The 15,888-nt window shown below is 35.9% G+C and overlaps 1 protein-coding gene across 17 annotated transcripts in view; it reads right to left on the reverse strand.

The window, feature by feature from the left end:
- The window catches only part of LOC130896427 (cell adhesion molecule Dscam2), a 177,487-nt gene that overhangs the window by 47,028 nt on the left and 114,571 nt on the right, over positions 1 to 15,888 (reverse strand). For 3 of the 17 annotated variants that reach the window (XM_057804504.1, XM_057804508.1, XM_057804510.1), the window contains exon 10: positions 11,419 to 11,703. The exons of 8 other annotated variants lie outside the window; for them this stretch is intronic. In XM_057804504.1, the coding sequence (XP_057660487.1) occupies positions 11,419 to 11,703 (285 nt within the window). Of the gene's footprint in view, positions 1 to 3,048; positions 3,334 to 5,365; positions 5,651 to 8,557; positions 8,846 to 11,418; positions 11,704 to 15,888 lie in introns of all 17 variants that reach the window. 6 more of the 17 variants (XM_057804501.1, XM_057804502.1, XM_057804509.1 and 3 more) reach the window with 3 other exon arrangements.

Below are 15,888 nucleotides of genomic sequence, written 5' to 3' on the forward strand. Positions count from 1 at the left end.
CCTTGTCTCCTCGATATCAATGTATCGTATTTCCCAAGATGTGCTCTCGAATTTGCCGCACATTTCAACAATGCATGTAGTGGAGTTTCTTTCTCAACTTTGCATCTTGGATATTTGGAATCTTGCGTATTGCCCATCGTCTTAAGGTATTTTGCCTTATGCCTCTGCCCAGTAATCAGTCTGAGCTGATTCGTTTTTGAATGATGCTGTCCTTTAGTACCTTTTTTACTCTATGAAACGGGTATTTGTGTGTCGTATGTCTTGTGTATAAGGATAAAAGGGAGTTTTGCGAAAGGATTTTAAATAAAATTAATTAAAAATAACGAGTGAAAATATGTTCCATATACCCTTGACTAATAACTCTGCTGTATGACTTGATACACCCGCTTTATTCGTAACTATACACGTATAATTTCCAGCGTGCTGCCAAGTAACAGATTCAATGTTCAAAACCGAACTTCGAGATCCGAAACTTCCAATATTAATTCCATTTTTCTTGGAAACCGGTACATTGTTGAATATCCAAGCGAAAGTCATCGGAGCGTCTCCTTTACTAATTGAACACGAGACTTGCGCCATATCTCCTGAGTTTACTTCTTCTTCGAAACTAAAAGGTGTAACGTGGGGGAGAACTGAAGATGAAAATATCAAAGATAAACATCTAGCTGAGTTCAATAGAATTAATACGGCAGTGAATATAATCCAATCAAATTATCATACAAAGAGCGTTTTTTAATCATTTAGACCACGCAGCATTAACAATTCTGCAGGTATAACTCCGTTAATTAGATCGAGTTTATACTGGAATTTATCGAAGGTGATTATGTAGTATCGTCCGTCGTGACACATAGACCTCAAACATCTTACAACAAATAAAAAAAGTACCAAAGATGCTGAATAATGTTCAGTAACATTGCAGACTGTTTAAAAGTGATATCACCGATTGATAATCTATGCAACATCGTTACTTGTCACAAGTTTTCGATCACCAAAAGTTTTTATGTCTGTGTACGCCTGCTTTCTCGCCAGATTTAGTTCCGTGCGAGATCTGGATCTTTCCGAAAACAAATAAGTGCCAAAATTGATATTGAGAATCTCACTACAGAGGATATGAAAACGATTCTAAAAGAAACTCTTTCCAGAAATGTTTCCAGTTTGATAAAACTTTGTTTTTCACTTAAAGATATACCAAAACTATGAGTCGGACTATAACCTTGCGCAGCGTTTTTTGGTGTGGAAAGGCATTAAAAACACGGGAATTCTTCGGCGTTCACGAAATCAATTCGGTGGTGAGTGCCTGAATAGGTCTGCTGTATTTAAAAGGTCAAAGCGTTCAAATATCGCCGCGAAAACGTTTAGAATGAGCCGCATTATCGATAGCCGATAGAACAACTAATTTTGGAGTAAAAAATTGGTTGCAAAACTTTGATCAAACATTTATGCGGTTGGAATTTTTTCGCCGCTTGCTGACAGAATACATGGCGGAGGGGGACGGTTATTTAACGCGAATCTTTACTACAGACTAAACATAAGTACACGAAGTGGGAGGAAGTCAAAGCGAAGACAACCAGGAACCCGCTTACCGGTCGAAATCGAGGAGAATTCCAGATCGAAGTGCGATTCTTTTCCAGGATACTAGAAGGTCCCTCTACAGTCCGGAATTATCATCCTGCGACTACCCCATGTTTGGGAAACTGAAAGGGGCCCTCGAAGGTCAACACCCACCGATTCAACACCGACAACGAGGTAGGGGAGTTTGTCCACTCATGGCTGAATTATTCGACACCGGAATCAAAAAGTTTTTGGCGTAATGAATAAATGTGTTACAGCGTTCGTTTCGATCATATTTAAACGGCCCTAGTATGTTGAAATTATATATAAGGTCATTTTGGGATACACAGATTGCAGTATTGCAAGATTTACGAGTTTATTGGCCAACATCAAGGAAAGAAAACGTGGTTTTTAAAAAAAGGATCGGGTTAATCGAAACAGGTATTTTCTCTTTTAACCAAGCCATTTATTGTATTTAATATGTAGTACCCTTCACCAATAATTCAGCAGAATAACTCGAAATCCCGGCTCTATTATTAATCAAACAAGTATAGTTTCCAACGTGTCTGCCGTCTACTGAATCCACTGTTAGAACCGAACTCCGTTTACCAACATTCGTTACCGCGATTCCTTTCGATTTCGATATGGAAACACCGTTAAAAATCCAAGCGAAAGTCATTGGGGCGTCTCCTTTACTGGCGGTACAAGAAACTTGAACCGTATCGCCGGTGTTAACTTCTTCTTCGAACGCGAACGGTGTCACATGCGGAAGTACTAAACAAATATATGAAACAACGATGAAGAAACTAAAAGTCGATGAGGAAAACGGACAATTAGACTTGTATGAATATCGAAGGGTGTTGGAGCTTAAGGAGACCCATGTTTCGGACCATTACCATTTCTGTTTGGTTCTTATAAATATTCGAAACTGGAAAGTTTTGTTCTGTTGGAAAGTGTCGTGGTTTAGATGAAACCAAATTGAGTCGATTGCCTTCGAAAATCAATATATCTTTAGTAAGTACCGGCACATCTCGAGATATGCAACGTTGCCAAACTGTTGAGTATTAGTATAAATAATTCTGATTTTTAGTCATATAAATCTTTTATTTTCTGTTCGGAAAGATCGTTAGATTTTTCGATAGTAATAAACTGAGATTAAAGTACGTTTTTATAATAAATAGTACGTGGTGATCACCAAAAATAAATACGCTATAATTTACGATATTTTTCATCTTCCTCAATTAGCTTAATCCTCTCTGTTATACATGGTAGCACATTATAGGAAAAACCAATATAACTACGTAAACTTTTTTGTTTGAAGAGTGCACTTTGACATTTTGTCAAGCTTTGTACAGTTACCACTTGAATGAAGATGCGATGGTGCCAGTGCGTGTATGGTAGATCGATGGTCCTCCAAAAAAGTATTTGAGAGGGTAAAACGGGTAAGAATCAAAAGGAAAATAATGAGCAATACATAATAAATCAAGTTTATTATACCCTTTACTAATAATTCTGCAGTATAACTGGAATTTCCCGCTTCGTTACTAATTAAACAAGTGTAATTTCCAGCAAGATTTCCTTCGACCGAATCTATAATAAGACTAGAACTTCGTTTTCCCAGAGTGGTCACCCGAATACCTTTACTTTTGCTAATCGGATTGTTATTGTACAACCATAAGAAAATCATGGGAACGTCTCCTTTGCTTGCGGTACAAGGCACTTGAATTGTATCTCCGGAGTTTGCTTCTTCTTCAAACGTAAACGGTGTCACGTGAGGAGGTACTGGAGAAGTAATATTTGATAAAAGATAATTAAAAAAATAGAGACGATCTGGTGAAGGTAAAGTGAAGGTGGTTAGAGCTGAGGAAGACCCATGTTTAAGCGAAGATTCTCCTATTGACCACTGGACGTCTAAATGGTATCGCTATGACTCCATCGTTCATAGTAAAGATTAATTCTATGGTTAATTAGGTTTATAAAATAGGTTTGAAAATATATGAAAGGAAATGAGTTTATTACACATTTCTATACCCTTTACTAATAATTCTGCAGTATAACTAGAATTTCCCGCTTCGTTACTGATGGCACAAGTGTAATTTCCCGCATGATTTCCTTCGACCGAATCTATAATAAGACTAGAACTTCGTTTTCCCAGAGTGGTCATCCGAATACCTCTACTTTTGCTTATCGGTTCCTCGTTAAACATCCATAAGAAATTCATGGGAACGTCTCCTTTGCTAGTAGTGCAGGATACTTGAACTGTATCACCAGAATTCGCTTCTTCTTCAAAAGCGAACGGTATAACGTGTGGCGATACTGAAGAATAATAAGGAACTTTTTGAAATTGTTAATACTTTTGTTGATAGGAATGAAAAACTAGATACGAATAATGTATTTATAATCATATTCTGCCGCGTTTTGAACTCGACGTTTCGATTTTATTAGCGACATCTTCAGAGATGAAAATATGATAACTTGCATTGGTACTACCAACCACGCAAACCCAAATAGAACTACAACTCAATAAGCGATGATAATATTATTATAGAATATAAAGTAATCCAAAGAAAAATCATTTTTCAAGGATAAGAATTAGGTGGAAATGTTAATTTAAATAAAAAAGGTGTCGATGTATGTATATATATATATATATATATATATATATATATATATATATTATACCCTTGACTAACAGTTCAGATGAATAACTTGCAATTCCCGCTCTATTCGTGATTATACATGTGTAATTTCCAGCATGGCTACCTTCTACCGAATCAATGATTAATACCGAAGTTCTTTTCCCTAAAGTTGTCACACTTATCCCCTTCCTATTTTTTATCGGGACATCGTTCAAAGTCCAGTCGAATGTCATCGGCGCGTCACCTTTACTAGTCGTACAAGAAACTTGTACCGTATCACCGGAATTTGCTTCTTCTTCAAACGCAAATGGTGTTATGTGTGGCAAAACTGTAGGCAGAAACATTTTTATTCAATAATACTGGATTTGGTTAGATAATGGAAGCAATTTGCTTGTAGAAACAGTCCTGAGTAATGTAGCCTGTTGGTCATTGCGTCAATAACCAATATTGGTAAAAGAGTTATCGAAATGGAAGGCACTGTTGGTAAAAATGCATCCTTCTCAAACTCAAGTAATTTCAAGTATTGTTGAGTGGTAAAAGAATTGAAACCAAGACGTGATGTATATGAATAACCAACGGGAACGTATCCTAGCATCTTTCAGGCACAATTTGTAACCATTGGAAGATGTGCATAATCTGGTTTGGACATCCCATGAGCGATCGACTCATACAAATAATCAATTCTAAGTTAATTATGGAATGTATGGATAAAACAATGTTTTTCTCGAAAGATATTCGTTCTGCTGAATGCTGTTCAGCCGAGCATTCGAACGGGGGCTCATTCCGCAGGTCTCGGGAACTATTAGCGCGAAGGGTCTAACGACAGACCTTAATAGGATCACTATTCTTCAATACTTTGGTACTTAACGAAGCGTGTTCACAAATAGATCTTTCAGGGTATGTACAAACCGCTTTTCTATATCAAATATTTCTATTTAAACAATGTTGGACATGGATATGTTTATAAATTGATATTTTAAAGAAAAAATTTATCAAAAAATTCAAAAAGAGATCTACGAGAGAGGCTAGACATTTTGAAAGTGTTCCTTAATGAAAATAAATGGATTTACAGGTGGACAACCTTTTTGAATGTTCTGTATTTGGTGTAGTAGCACTTTGAGAGGATAGATCTAGGAAATAGTTGTAGAAAAAAACCAATTCGGTGCTTAATTTACCCCTAACTAAAAGTTCCGTGGAATAGCTAGCAACTCCTGCTCTATTAGTTATTAAACAAGTATAATTTCCGGCGCTACTTCCTTCGACAGATTCGATGTTTAGAACGGAGCTTCGTTTTCCCAACATGGTAATGGTGATACCTCGATTTTTAAATATGGGAATACCGTTGAACAACCAAGCGAATGTCATCGGGGTATCTCCTTTGCTCACCGAGCAAGATACTTGAGCCATATCGCCAGAATTTGCTTCTTCTTCGAAAGCGAACGGAGTTATGTGAGGTAAAACTGCGGAGTGATTAATTATAATGAACTTTTAATATTAATGTCGTAAACTCGAAGGGAGGCCCAAGAAAATTAAATGTGAAAATTATGAATTAAAATTAAACACGAAAACGATTAAAAAAGTAATAAAATTCGTTGTTATTGAGTATCCAGGCAAGATGGTGGTAGTTCTCAACTTGATTCCAAGTTAGTGAAGATTATAATATAATGGTGTACCTGTTGGGTTCTTTATTGCAGGTAAACTCCTACCGTTTGTTATTGGTTTGCCGAATTTAAACGTTGTACTACAGACATTGATAATGATGAACGTCCTGTTCGACCAATCGAGTTGGTTACTCCAAAAAAGTCCACAAATTGGTTACATCTAAATGGAAATTGGAATCGCGTGAAGTAACTGAGGTCGTAAAGATATCAGAAGGCAGTGTATTTATAATTTTGCTGATTGTTATGTTGATGATTCAGATTACTTTATTGAGGATCGCAAAAATCAAGAAGAAATCATTGTTTCACCAAGACAATGCACCGATACACAAATAGTTGGCAACGATGGTTAAATTGAGCGAATTACAATTCGAATTGCTTCCTCAACCACCGTATAGTCCAGATCTGGTCCCCAATGAGTACTAGCCATTCTAAAAGGCATGTAAATGAAATTACCAACCATTTTTTTCAAAAGTGGAAAACTGTTTTTCATTATAATAGGAAGTAAACTTGATTAAGTTGTTTAATAGACATTTACGTACAAGGGGAGGAAACGCAATTTCCTCCTTAGGTCTGCTTATAGTTTTTTCTACTATAACACCTTAACAAGGAATGTGTGCAACTTATGCAGCTGACAAGTGAATAATTTCGTAAAGGCCGTAGTACAACGTGCAAGAAAATTGCACGTAAGTCTCTTCCTAACCTCAAATTTTATCTCATATTTTTTTACCTAGTTTAGGAATGAAAATAACAGAGCTATCGAAAATTAAGCCAAAAGTAACTAAATTGCAACTTGCACGTAATAAAAATGGCACAAAACCGATAATGTCAAGATCTGGTAAGAAAAAATCAGATAAACTTGTGCGCATGCTTTTGATCAAGAAATATTGCGTCTTGCATTGCATTGCACGTTGTATTGCATCACGTAAAGCGGCCTTAAATAATACCTAATGATGAAAGTTGAATAAGGTTGTGTTGGTGTCATTAATGACGGATTAGCTATTTTTGAAAATATGCAGTTTTAAGATACAGTCGAAAAAACTCCTTATCTCGGTTACCAAAAAATTGGAACCTGGTATATTTTTCACAAAAAATTCTCAAAATTAATAACCTTCCTGAAACGAGAATCCAATGGTTATTCACAAAAAAAATTATGACTTGAGAAAGACACGAGATCTTCAGGTTTTTGGCATAAGTTTCAAATTTAAGTTATTTGATATGAAGATAAATAAATCAGAAAATTAAGAAAATCATTTTCAACTCTGACTTAAAAATATATTAGAGCCAACAAAGTGAAAAATTTGCCCGACAAAAGTTTAGAACAGGAAAGAGTCGGTGTGTTTATAATTTCATTAAAAGTCTAAAAATTCTGTTTCACTATATTTTTTTTTATACCTATGAAGTGTTGAGGGTTAATATCAATAAAACAATGATAATATGTGTATTAAAACCAGGTTTTTTTTTGTTAAAAATATTTACATAACCATATTTTTTATAGAGATGATATTTCGCATATTCACTTATTGTTTCAGAGTAATAGTTTCCCAATCTATGTGTCGAATGTTTTCTGAAAGATAAAGCAATTACCTCCCTGGAAAGATAAGCTATAGACCGGTTTCGGCATAAATTGATCTCATCAGACGCATGTATTTCTCTGTTAGGAATTGTTTTGTCCCTTGACCAGGAACGGGATCCAACAAGTCCTTAAGTCAGATATTAAATATCTCGAGGTAACCCTCGATCAGATACTGACATAGTAAGCCATAAGGCACGAATTGCTTTATACAACTTCCGTAGATTGGTCGGAGGAACATAAGGCTCCAAACCTAAAATGTTCAACTGGATGTACAAAACCATAAGCTATGTTTATGTTGACCAACAACCTTGGATAAGTTAAAATTATGTCCCACAGTCATTTTAGACTTAGCCCCTTTGAAGACCTTCATGGAAAGTGAAGCCCAGCGATCTGATTGAGCCCTCAGCATTCTAAAGGAATGTAACTATGCTTTATTAAAATGGGCTATCTCAATGGGCTCAGAACCTTCCGTTTTCCAACGGAACAAAGATATTTAACTTGTTAGATAGCAGGGCAGCTCTACAAGCACTTGACTCTGATGGAATTGATTCAAAGCTAGTATGGGATTGCATCGAATGTTTGCAACTCAATTGGAGCAAATAATAAAGTTACTTGACCACACCTGAGTGCTCGTCAATTACCTGGCGAAGAGAGACGAGACGTACGTTTCCCAAAAAGCCGTCAAGTCATGGTAAGGAAAACAAGAAGAAATTAGAAACTTGGAATTAGACCCTGGGTCTGAAACAATCGAAAAGACTTCTTTGTATTCTACTAACTGGTTCCAAAAGACACTTTCATTTAGCATGAACCAAGGAAAGTTGCTGGTACGCTTACTGGACGCTTTCTGGGGAACTACCAGCTGAAGAACATTGGAGAAATTTCCATTAAAGCCTGAAGATGTGAGTTGCATAGCCCCCAAAGTGCTTTTTATGTGCCAAACAATGGAAATTCGTAAATTGGCAAACAGCCAAAAGATATGTTGATGAAGACAATTAGAAACAAGTTGTTTGCAGATCGAAACCGATCAATAACAGTTTTTGATTGGTGAAATGGGAAAATACCGTCTCTATACATACTGAATATGGTTTAATTGAAAATACTACTGTGCATCCAAAATATTTAGAACTCTGTACCCTTCACAAATAATTCGGCGGAATAGGAAGACACTCCTGCTTTATTGGAAACTGTGCAGGTATAATTTCCAGCATGAAATCCTTCTACATTATCAATATTCAATACTGAAGTTTTCGTGCCGAATGGACTAATAGTCACAGCTCCTACTTCCGATATAATTTTACCATTGAACGTCCACGAGATTGAAAGGGGCATATCTCCTCTATTGACGTAACAAGACAGTTGAACGCTATCTCCAGCGTTAGCTGCTTCACCGTCGAAGGAAAAGGGCGTTATGTGAGGTAAAACTATGAATAAAAACAAATAGAAATTTACCAAATGGTCTGGATAGTTTTTTATGGATGTATTCTACGGTCGATTACTATACTTCCACGACCGAAAGCAGCGGGTAGTTGGTTTTCGAACATACCGGACTTCAAACATCAAACATTTGATAATAAATTTCATTGTTAAGTACTTTTCCCTCTAAAGAGCCAAGTGATTTAACTCATATAGTGAAGAAAATGTGTTAAAGATGGTCAGCTATTCATGAGACTCTAGACCAGTTAATATTTTGATGGAAATAACTTTTGCTCAAGAAAGTTTCCACTAGTATTGATGAGGAATATGATTCTAGACCAGTTATTCACAAAACGGTCCAAGTTAACCCCTAGGAATACATGATGGACGCGACAGAGATCTTGTTTAAAACTCATCTTGTATGTATCAGCAAGAGGTCTCCTTAAACCACTGATATTTTGATGGAAATAACTTTCGCTCAAGAAAGTTTCCACTAGTATTGATGAGGAATATGATTCTAGACCAGTTATTCACAAAATGGTCCAGGTTAACCCCTAGGAGTTAATGATGGACTCGACAGAGATCTTCTTTAAAACTCATCTTGTATGTATCAGCAAGAGGTCTTCTTAAACCACTGATATTTTGATGGAAATAACTTTTGCTCAAGAAAGTTTCCACTAGTATTGATGAGGAATATGATTCTAGACCAGTTATTCACAAAATGGTCCAGGTTAACCCCTAGGAGTTAATGATGGACTCGACAGAGATCTTCTTTAAAACTCATCTTGTATGTATCAGCAAGAGGTCTTCTTAAACCACTGATATTTTGATGGAAATAACTTTTGCTCAAGAAAGTTTCCACTAGTATTGATGAGGAATATGATTCTAGACCAGTTATTCACAAAATGGTCCAGGTTAACCCCTAGGAATACATGATGGACTCGACAGAGATCTTCTTTAAAACTCATCTTGTATGTATCAGCAAGAGGTCTCCTTAAACCACTGATATTTTGATGGAAATAACTTTCGCTCAAGAAAGTTTCCACTAGTATTGATGAGGAATATGATTCTAGACCAGTTATTCACAAAATGGTCCAGGTTAACCCCTAGGAATTAATGATGGACGCGACAGAGATCTTGTTTAAAACTCATCTTGTATGTATCAGCAAGAGGTCTCCTTAAACCACTGATATTTTGATGGAAATAACTTTTGCTCAAGAAAGTTTCCACTAGTATTGATGAGGAATATGATTCTAGACCAGTTATTCACAAAATGGTCCAAGTTAACCCCTAGGAATTAATGATGGACGCGACAGAGATCTTCTTTAAAACTCATCTTGTATGTATCAGCAAGAGGTCTCCTTAAACCACTGATATTTTGATGGAAATAACTTTCGCTCAAGAAAGTTTCCACTAGTATTGATGAGGAATATGATTCTAGACCAGTTATTCACAAAATGGTCCAGGTTAACCCCTAGGAGTTAATGATGGACTCGACAGAGATCTTCTTTAAAACTCATCTTGTATGTATCAGCAAGAGGTCTCCTTAAACCACTGATATTTTGATGGAAATAACTTTTGCTCAAGAAAGTTTCCACTAGTATTGATGAGGAATATGATTCTAGACCAGTTATTCACAAAATGGTCCAAGTTAACCCCTAGGAATTAATGATGGACGCGACAGAGATCTTCTTTAAAACTCATCTTGTATGTATCAGCAAGAGGTCTCCTTAAACCACTGATATTTTGATGGAAATAACTTTTGCTCAAGAAAGTTTCCACTAGTATTGATGAGGAATATGATTCTAGACCAGTTATTCACAAAATGGTCCAAATTAACCCCTAGGAATACATGATGGACTCGACAGAGATCTTCTTTAAAACTCATCTTGTATGTATCAGCAAGAGGTCTCCTTAAACCACTGATATTTTGATGGAAATAACTTTTGCTCAAGAAAGTTTCCACTAGTATTGATGAGGAATATTTGCTAAAAGAGTTTGGAGATTGTTTGAGAATGAACCGAGCATGAATCTACCGTCTCAATCGTTCGATCAAGCAGATTGATCGACTATGATTCCCTTTAGAAACATGAAAGTATCTAAATATGGTTTGACTCATATCAAAAAGCTTGTAAGGGAAATGAAAATTGGTACAAAGATGAAGAAAAACCTATTAAACCAAATGAACAAAGGCCACGAGGATCCTTTCAGAGATTCATAGTGTGGGAATGTTTATCGACTTCCCATATGTATGAATTGGTTAAGAAAAATTGGTGAGTCGATGAAAGAAGACGAGAGGTCTGGTGTATCGAGCAAGAGGAATAAAGCAGAAAAATTTCACGAGTCTATTGAGTTAGCAGACGACGACGTTACCGTCAGCATTCTTGGTACCAGAAGCAGTTGGTTAGGATAAAGTAATGCACCACTTTGAGGGTTTTTTGAAGGCACTTAGGGAGCAATTAGTTTTGGATAGCAGGAAGAGTAGGGCGTGTATGTAAATAAATCCATTCAGTTCACTAAATATTTCGATATATACAAGCAACAAACTACACGTGAACAATTTAATTTACATAAAGGTTACCGTTAATGAGCAATTCGGAGCTGTGGGCGGCGACGCCACCCATATTCGATACTCTACACGTATAAACGCCCGCGTTTTCGGGTTGTACCGAATTAATAGTTAGAAGATTAGTTCTGGCTCCTATGGAGATCGTATTTATTCCTAAATTGGGTTTAATTTCTTCGTTATTGAAAAACCACGTTATGTTAAGTGGAACGTCTCCTTTAGCGACGTAGCAATTTATCTGGACGCTATCGCCAGTGTTGGCTTCGTCTTCAAACTCGAAGGGGGTTATATGAGGGACCACTGAATTAAATGCAAAAAAAAATTGTTAAAATTTTATAAATAATGGATGTTTTTAAAGCCGATAAAACTATAATAGTGTGTCCACTTTTTGATAAATTTATGACCAGTATATTCAAACATATCATCATTAATAGATTGACGAGGACTTAATGATTTATATCCCCTATATAGATTGGAATATCCTAAATGTGGATAGATTTTATACCAAATATTCTCTACATGACGCAATTATAGTAACCCATAAAAATAATGCGCGTACTGAAGAAATTATCACCAATATAAACAAAATTGTAGAAGAGTTTATTCAATAGAGCGTCAAAATAGCAAATATCTATACAAGAACCAGTTTCTGCAGGAGTTACAATCAAGAGACCGGCTTTTTGTAGATTAGACCCTAAAGTAATTTAATACTGATCCCATGGCGTGAAATAAATCCACAACAGACTCCATTACATCCAGAAAAATTTACCGTTCGTTGTGGTTTACACATCGGTATCATCTATTTGTAAATAAAATAATATTTGCTCAATTCCATCTTAATCAATTTCAATATTTGTTAGTTACGAAACCCTTTAACTCCAAATATTCGAAAATAAGGGCATTGTACCCCAGGATAGTCCCAGAAGTATCTAGCCTGACTTAGAGTTGCTCGAAGTACAGTTTGAAGACTTCACGTTGTTTAGTGTTTATTTGGCAGCCATCAATAGCGAATTGGTTGTTCGAAGTTTCCTTTAAAATGACTTAGAATTAGATGATCCATGTTATGGAAATCAGATTTTTGAATTAACTTCCCAAAATCGTTTCATCGTTGAACGGTTGAAAGCTTTTCTAGGAAGAAATGTTTGAGTCTTTGAGAAAAATAACACTCGGAGCAAAGAGATACGAAAACCTCTAAAACCAAATAAAAAAGTATTACGCGGATCTTGACAGGATGTAGTTCATGGTTCATAACAGGATAGTGAGCAGCCAAGGACCTTTAAACTCTGATAGTCCTGTCGTGCCTCATCAAGCACTTACATTATACTAAATTTGGTATTTTCGAGTTGACGGGTTGCAAAGACATTAGTTTTTATCGAAATTTTGTGCCCTACTCGTCAGGGATGCAACTTGGTTTAGAAGTAAATTGCCCCCTATCGACTTATTTTGTTTTCCAGCAACGCCTCTGCCATCTTTGACATTGAAACTACACAAACCCTCGAGGAAAGGACGAAAAACGATTGTTTCGAGTATATTGAACGGAAATTTCATTTCGTGAGCTAAGATTTCCGATGTACTTGTCGCCAAATCAATTTGAGAATTTATTGACATAAAATAAAACAGGATTTCGAAAAATTTGAATACATAACTCAGATCTAAGTTCTTATTTTGTATTTCGACATATTCAAATCGAAAATAACGTTTAAGTCAATTATTGAAAAACATTTGTAAATGGTTGGATTCGTGGAGGGTTGATGTTTTTTTTTCAACCTCCTTTGGGCTGTCAAAAGAGACAGCTGTAGCTGACACCACAGAAGGGTTAAGGTCACATAAAGGTCTTGTCTGTAATCAGCTAATAGAAGGCGATCGACCATTCTTGGGATTAATTAGGGGCGACAAAAGTTTGTTAAGCGATTTAGAAATAAAAATCAATAATATTGTAGAAAGAACATGAACACGATGATCATTTTTCATCACATTGCACCCCCAAAGTGATCACAAAAATCTTCAAATAAATCCGGTAGAGTATTTTGAAGAAGCTCTGGAATAATTTTCACCAGTTGGCAAATTTTCGATTTCCAATTATCCATGGAATGAAAATGAAGTTTTTCAAATCAACTGTTAGATAAAAAGTCTTCCCTAAAATAAGATCACCCCTAATTAACCCCCCAGAATGGTTCGACAGCCTTCTACCTTAACAATCTCATCCGTTGAACCCAATTTGGTATTTTTAAATTGAAGTGTTGCTAAGAAATTAATTTTGGACATCATTTTTAGTCCCCGAGGTAGCAACTTTGTATATATTATTAGTTTTAGTCAAAAAATCAAATGTAACTATGGAAATTCAAATACACTTCTATTGTAGAGCCTCCCGTGAACCCCTAGGGGTTCATCTGGACCACTGGATAGGGATAAATCGCCCCCAATCGTCATATTTTGAGCTACGTCCCTGTCGATTCTTACGCGAGGCGCTGCATATATTTCAGTTACGATTCGGTGAAAAGTTAGGGGTGAAGAATATGAAGGAAAGAAATATTCGTTCGAGAAAATAAAAATAATACCATTTACATGTAATTCGGCCGAGTAAGAAGACACCCCAGCGGAATTTTCTGCTGTACAAGTATAAATTCCACCGTGATGTGCTTGAACCGAATCAATACTAATTGTACTCATTTTCTTCCCGACTTTCGTAATCAAAACACCATCGTTATTATAATCCACTGTGTTGTTATTATGACTCCATGAGATATTAACGGGTAAATCGCCTTTATGTACGTTACAAGTAGTCGAGGCCGAATCTCCAGAATTCACAGAAGATTCTCCGAAATTGAAGTCGAGGATTTGCGGAAGGACTAAGAAAATATATAATTGGAATGTTTCTAGTAAAAAATTTCTCAAAAAGACCAAAGATTGGCTGAAAAGTTCGTAGGCTAACGTAAAAAAAAACTTTTATTTTCGGTAAATTTCGATTTTATTATATTATATTTTATCGGAGTAAAATTTCTGTCCTTCGAGCTTACTCTTGAGGTTTGAAAACAGGAAAAAGTTGCTGGGAGAAATATCTGGATGATACGGTGGACGCGGAAGCGATTTAAATCCCAAATAATGCAGTTTTGCAATTTTTTTTCCATTGATGCATTATCCTGATGAAAAATCACTTTTTTTTATTCAAACGGGACCGTTTTTCCACGATTTCGTGATTCAAATACTTCAATAACGCTACGTAATAGTTGCTGTTTACAATTTTTCTCGATTTAGTATATTAAATCATGCACACATCAAAATATTGATGCTGCAACCTTGCCAACTGACTTTTGACTATTTTTTCATGTTTTCGTCAGTTACAACTTCTTTGGAATGTCCAATGCGTGCGTCCTGGTGCTCATTCCGCCTCATCCAAGACAATCACTTCACAACGGGTGATTTTCTTCACTTAAAATGTTATGATTTACAAATTAGTAGTTTACGAACTTTTCAGCCCACCGAATACTAAAATCGTTAGTGCAAAATTAGAATGATAAACGACAAAAAACATGATAGAAAGACAAATTTTTTAAAAGAGGCCCATGTCTTTATTTTGTTTAGGAAAAAAAATGGGAGTTAAACAACTAAATACGAAATAATCATGCTCTATTAAATTGTGATTCATAAAACTCGTTTCCATGGTTATACCATTAACTTGTAATACAGTTGACTCGACGCTGGATCCCGCTTTATTTTGAGCAACACACGTGTAATTTCCCGAATGATAATCGCGAACGTCATCAATTGTTAAAGAACTAACTTTTTTGCTAACTTTCGATAAAACAATTCCATCGTCATAACCGATTTTTTTGCCGTTATGATACCAAATAATGTCGATGGGCGTATCGCCTTTCGAAACCGTGCATTGCAAAGAAGCTACGTCACCAGAATTGACGGATTCTTCGCCGAAATTCAAAGGTAATATTTGAGGAGTTGCTAGAAAGAAAGAAAAAACTTATTCCCATTTAACTAGATGGAACGCGTTGAATAACGATAGCTAATCAATTACATTTTGTTAAATGAGGACAGTTCAATATATTTTTCAATGACAAAAAAGGAAAACAAGAAAAAAATTGTCGTATACACCAAAGTTTTCATTCAATCGTTTCCTTGGTTTGTCCTCACTCCTGGAATGTGCTATTCTAGTGTCTCGTTCAGTATTCCTATTGTAGACATTCAGAAATGTCAAATTTGTCTTTATAATGGTCAGTAATCAATTTTGGTACTCTATTTTTCGAAGAAAAATAGTAAATCAGAGTTGAAAACGCCAAAGCCGAGCGTATAATATTTTTAACGTCAGAAAATTTAAATGTTTCATTTTTTGCTGCCCCTCCCAAGCGGTTTTTCATTTGTGATATATTATTTGGACCAATAACGATGCTGCGCGGATGTTCACGTGATAATTATGTACCGATCATTAATTTTCTTCGATAAATAGACTTTAGCTTGGTTTTTTTGACAAAG

This window comes from Diorhabda carinulata, chromosome 7, assembly GCF_026250575.1.
Source record: "Diorhabda carinulata isolate Delta chromosome 7, icDioCari1.1, whole genome shotgun sequence".
Taxonomy (NCBI): domain Eukaryota; kingdom Metazoa; phylum Arthropoda; class Insecta; order Coleoptera; family Chrysomelidae; genus Diorhabda; species Diorhabda carinulata.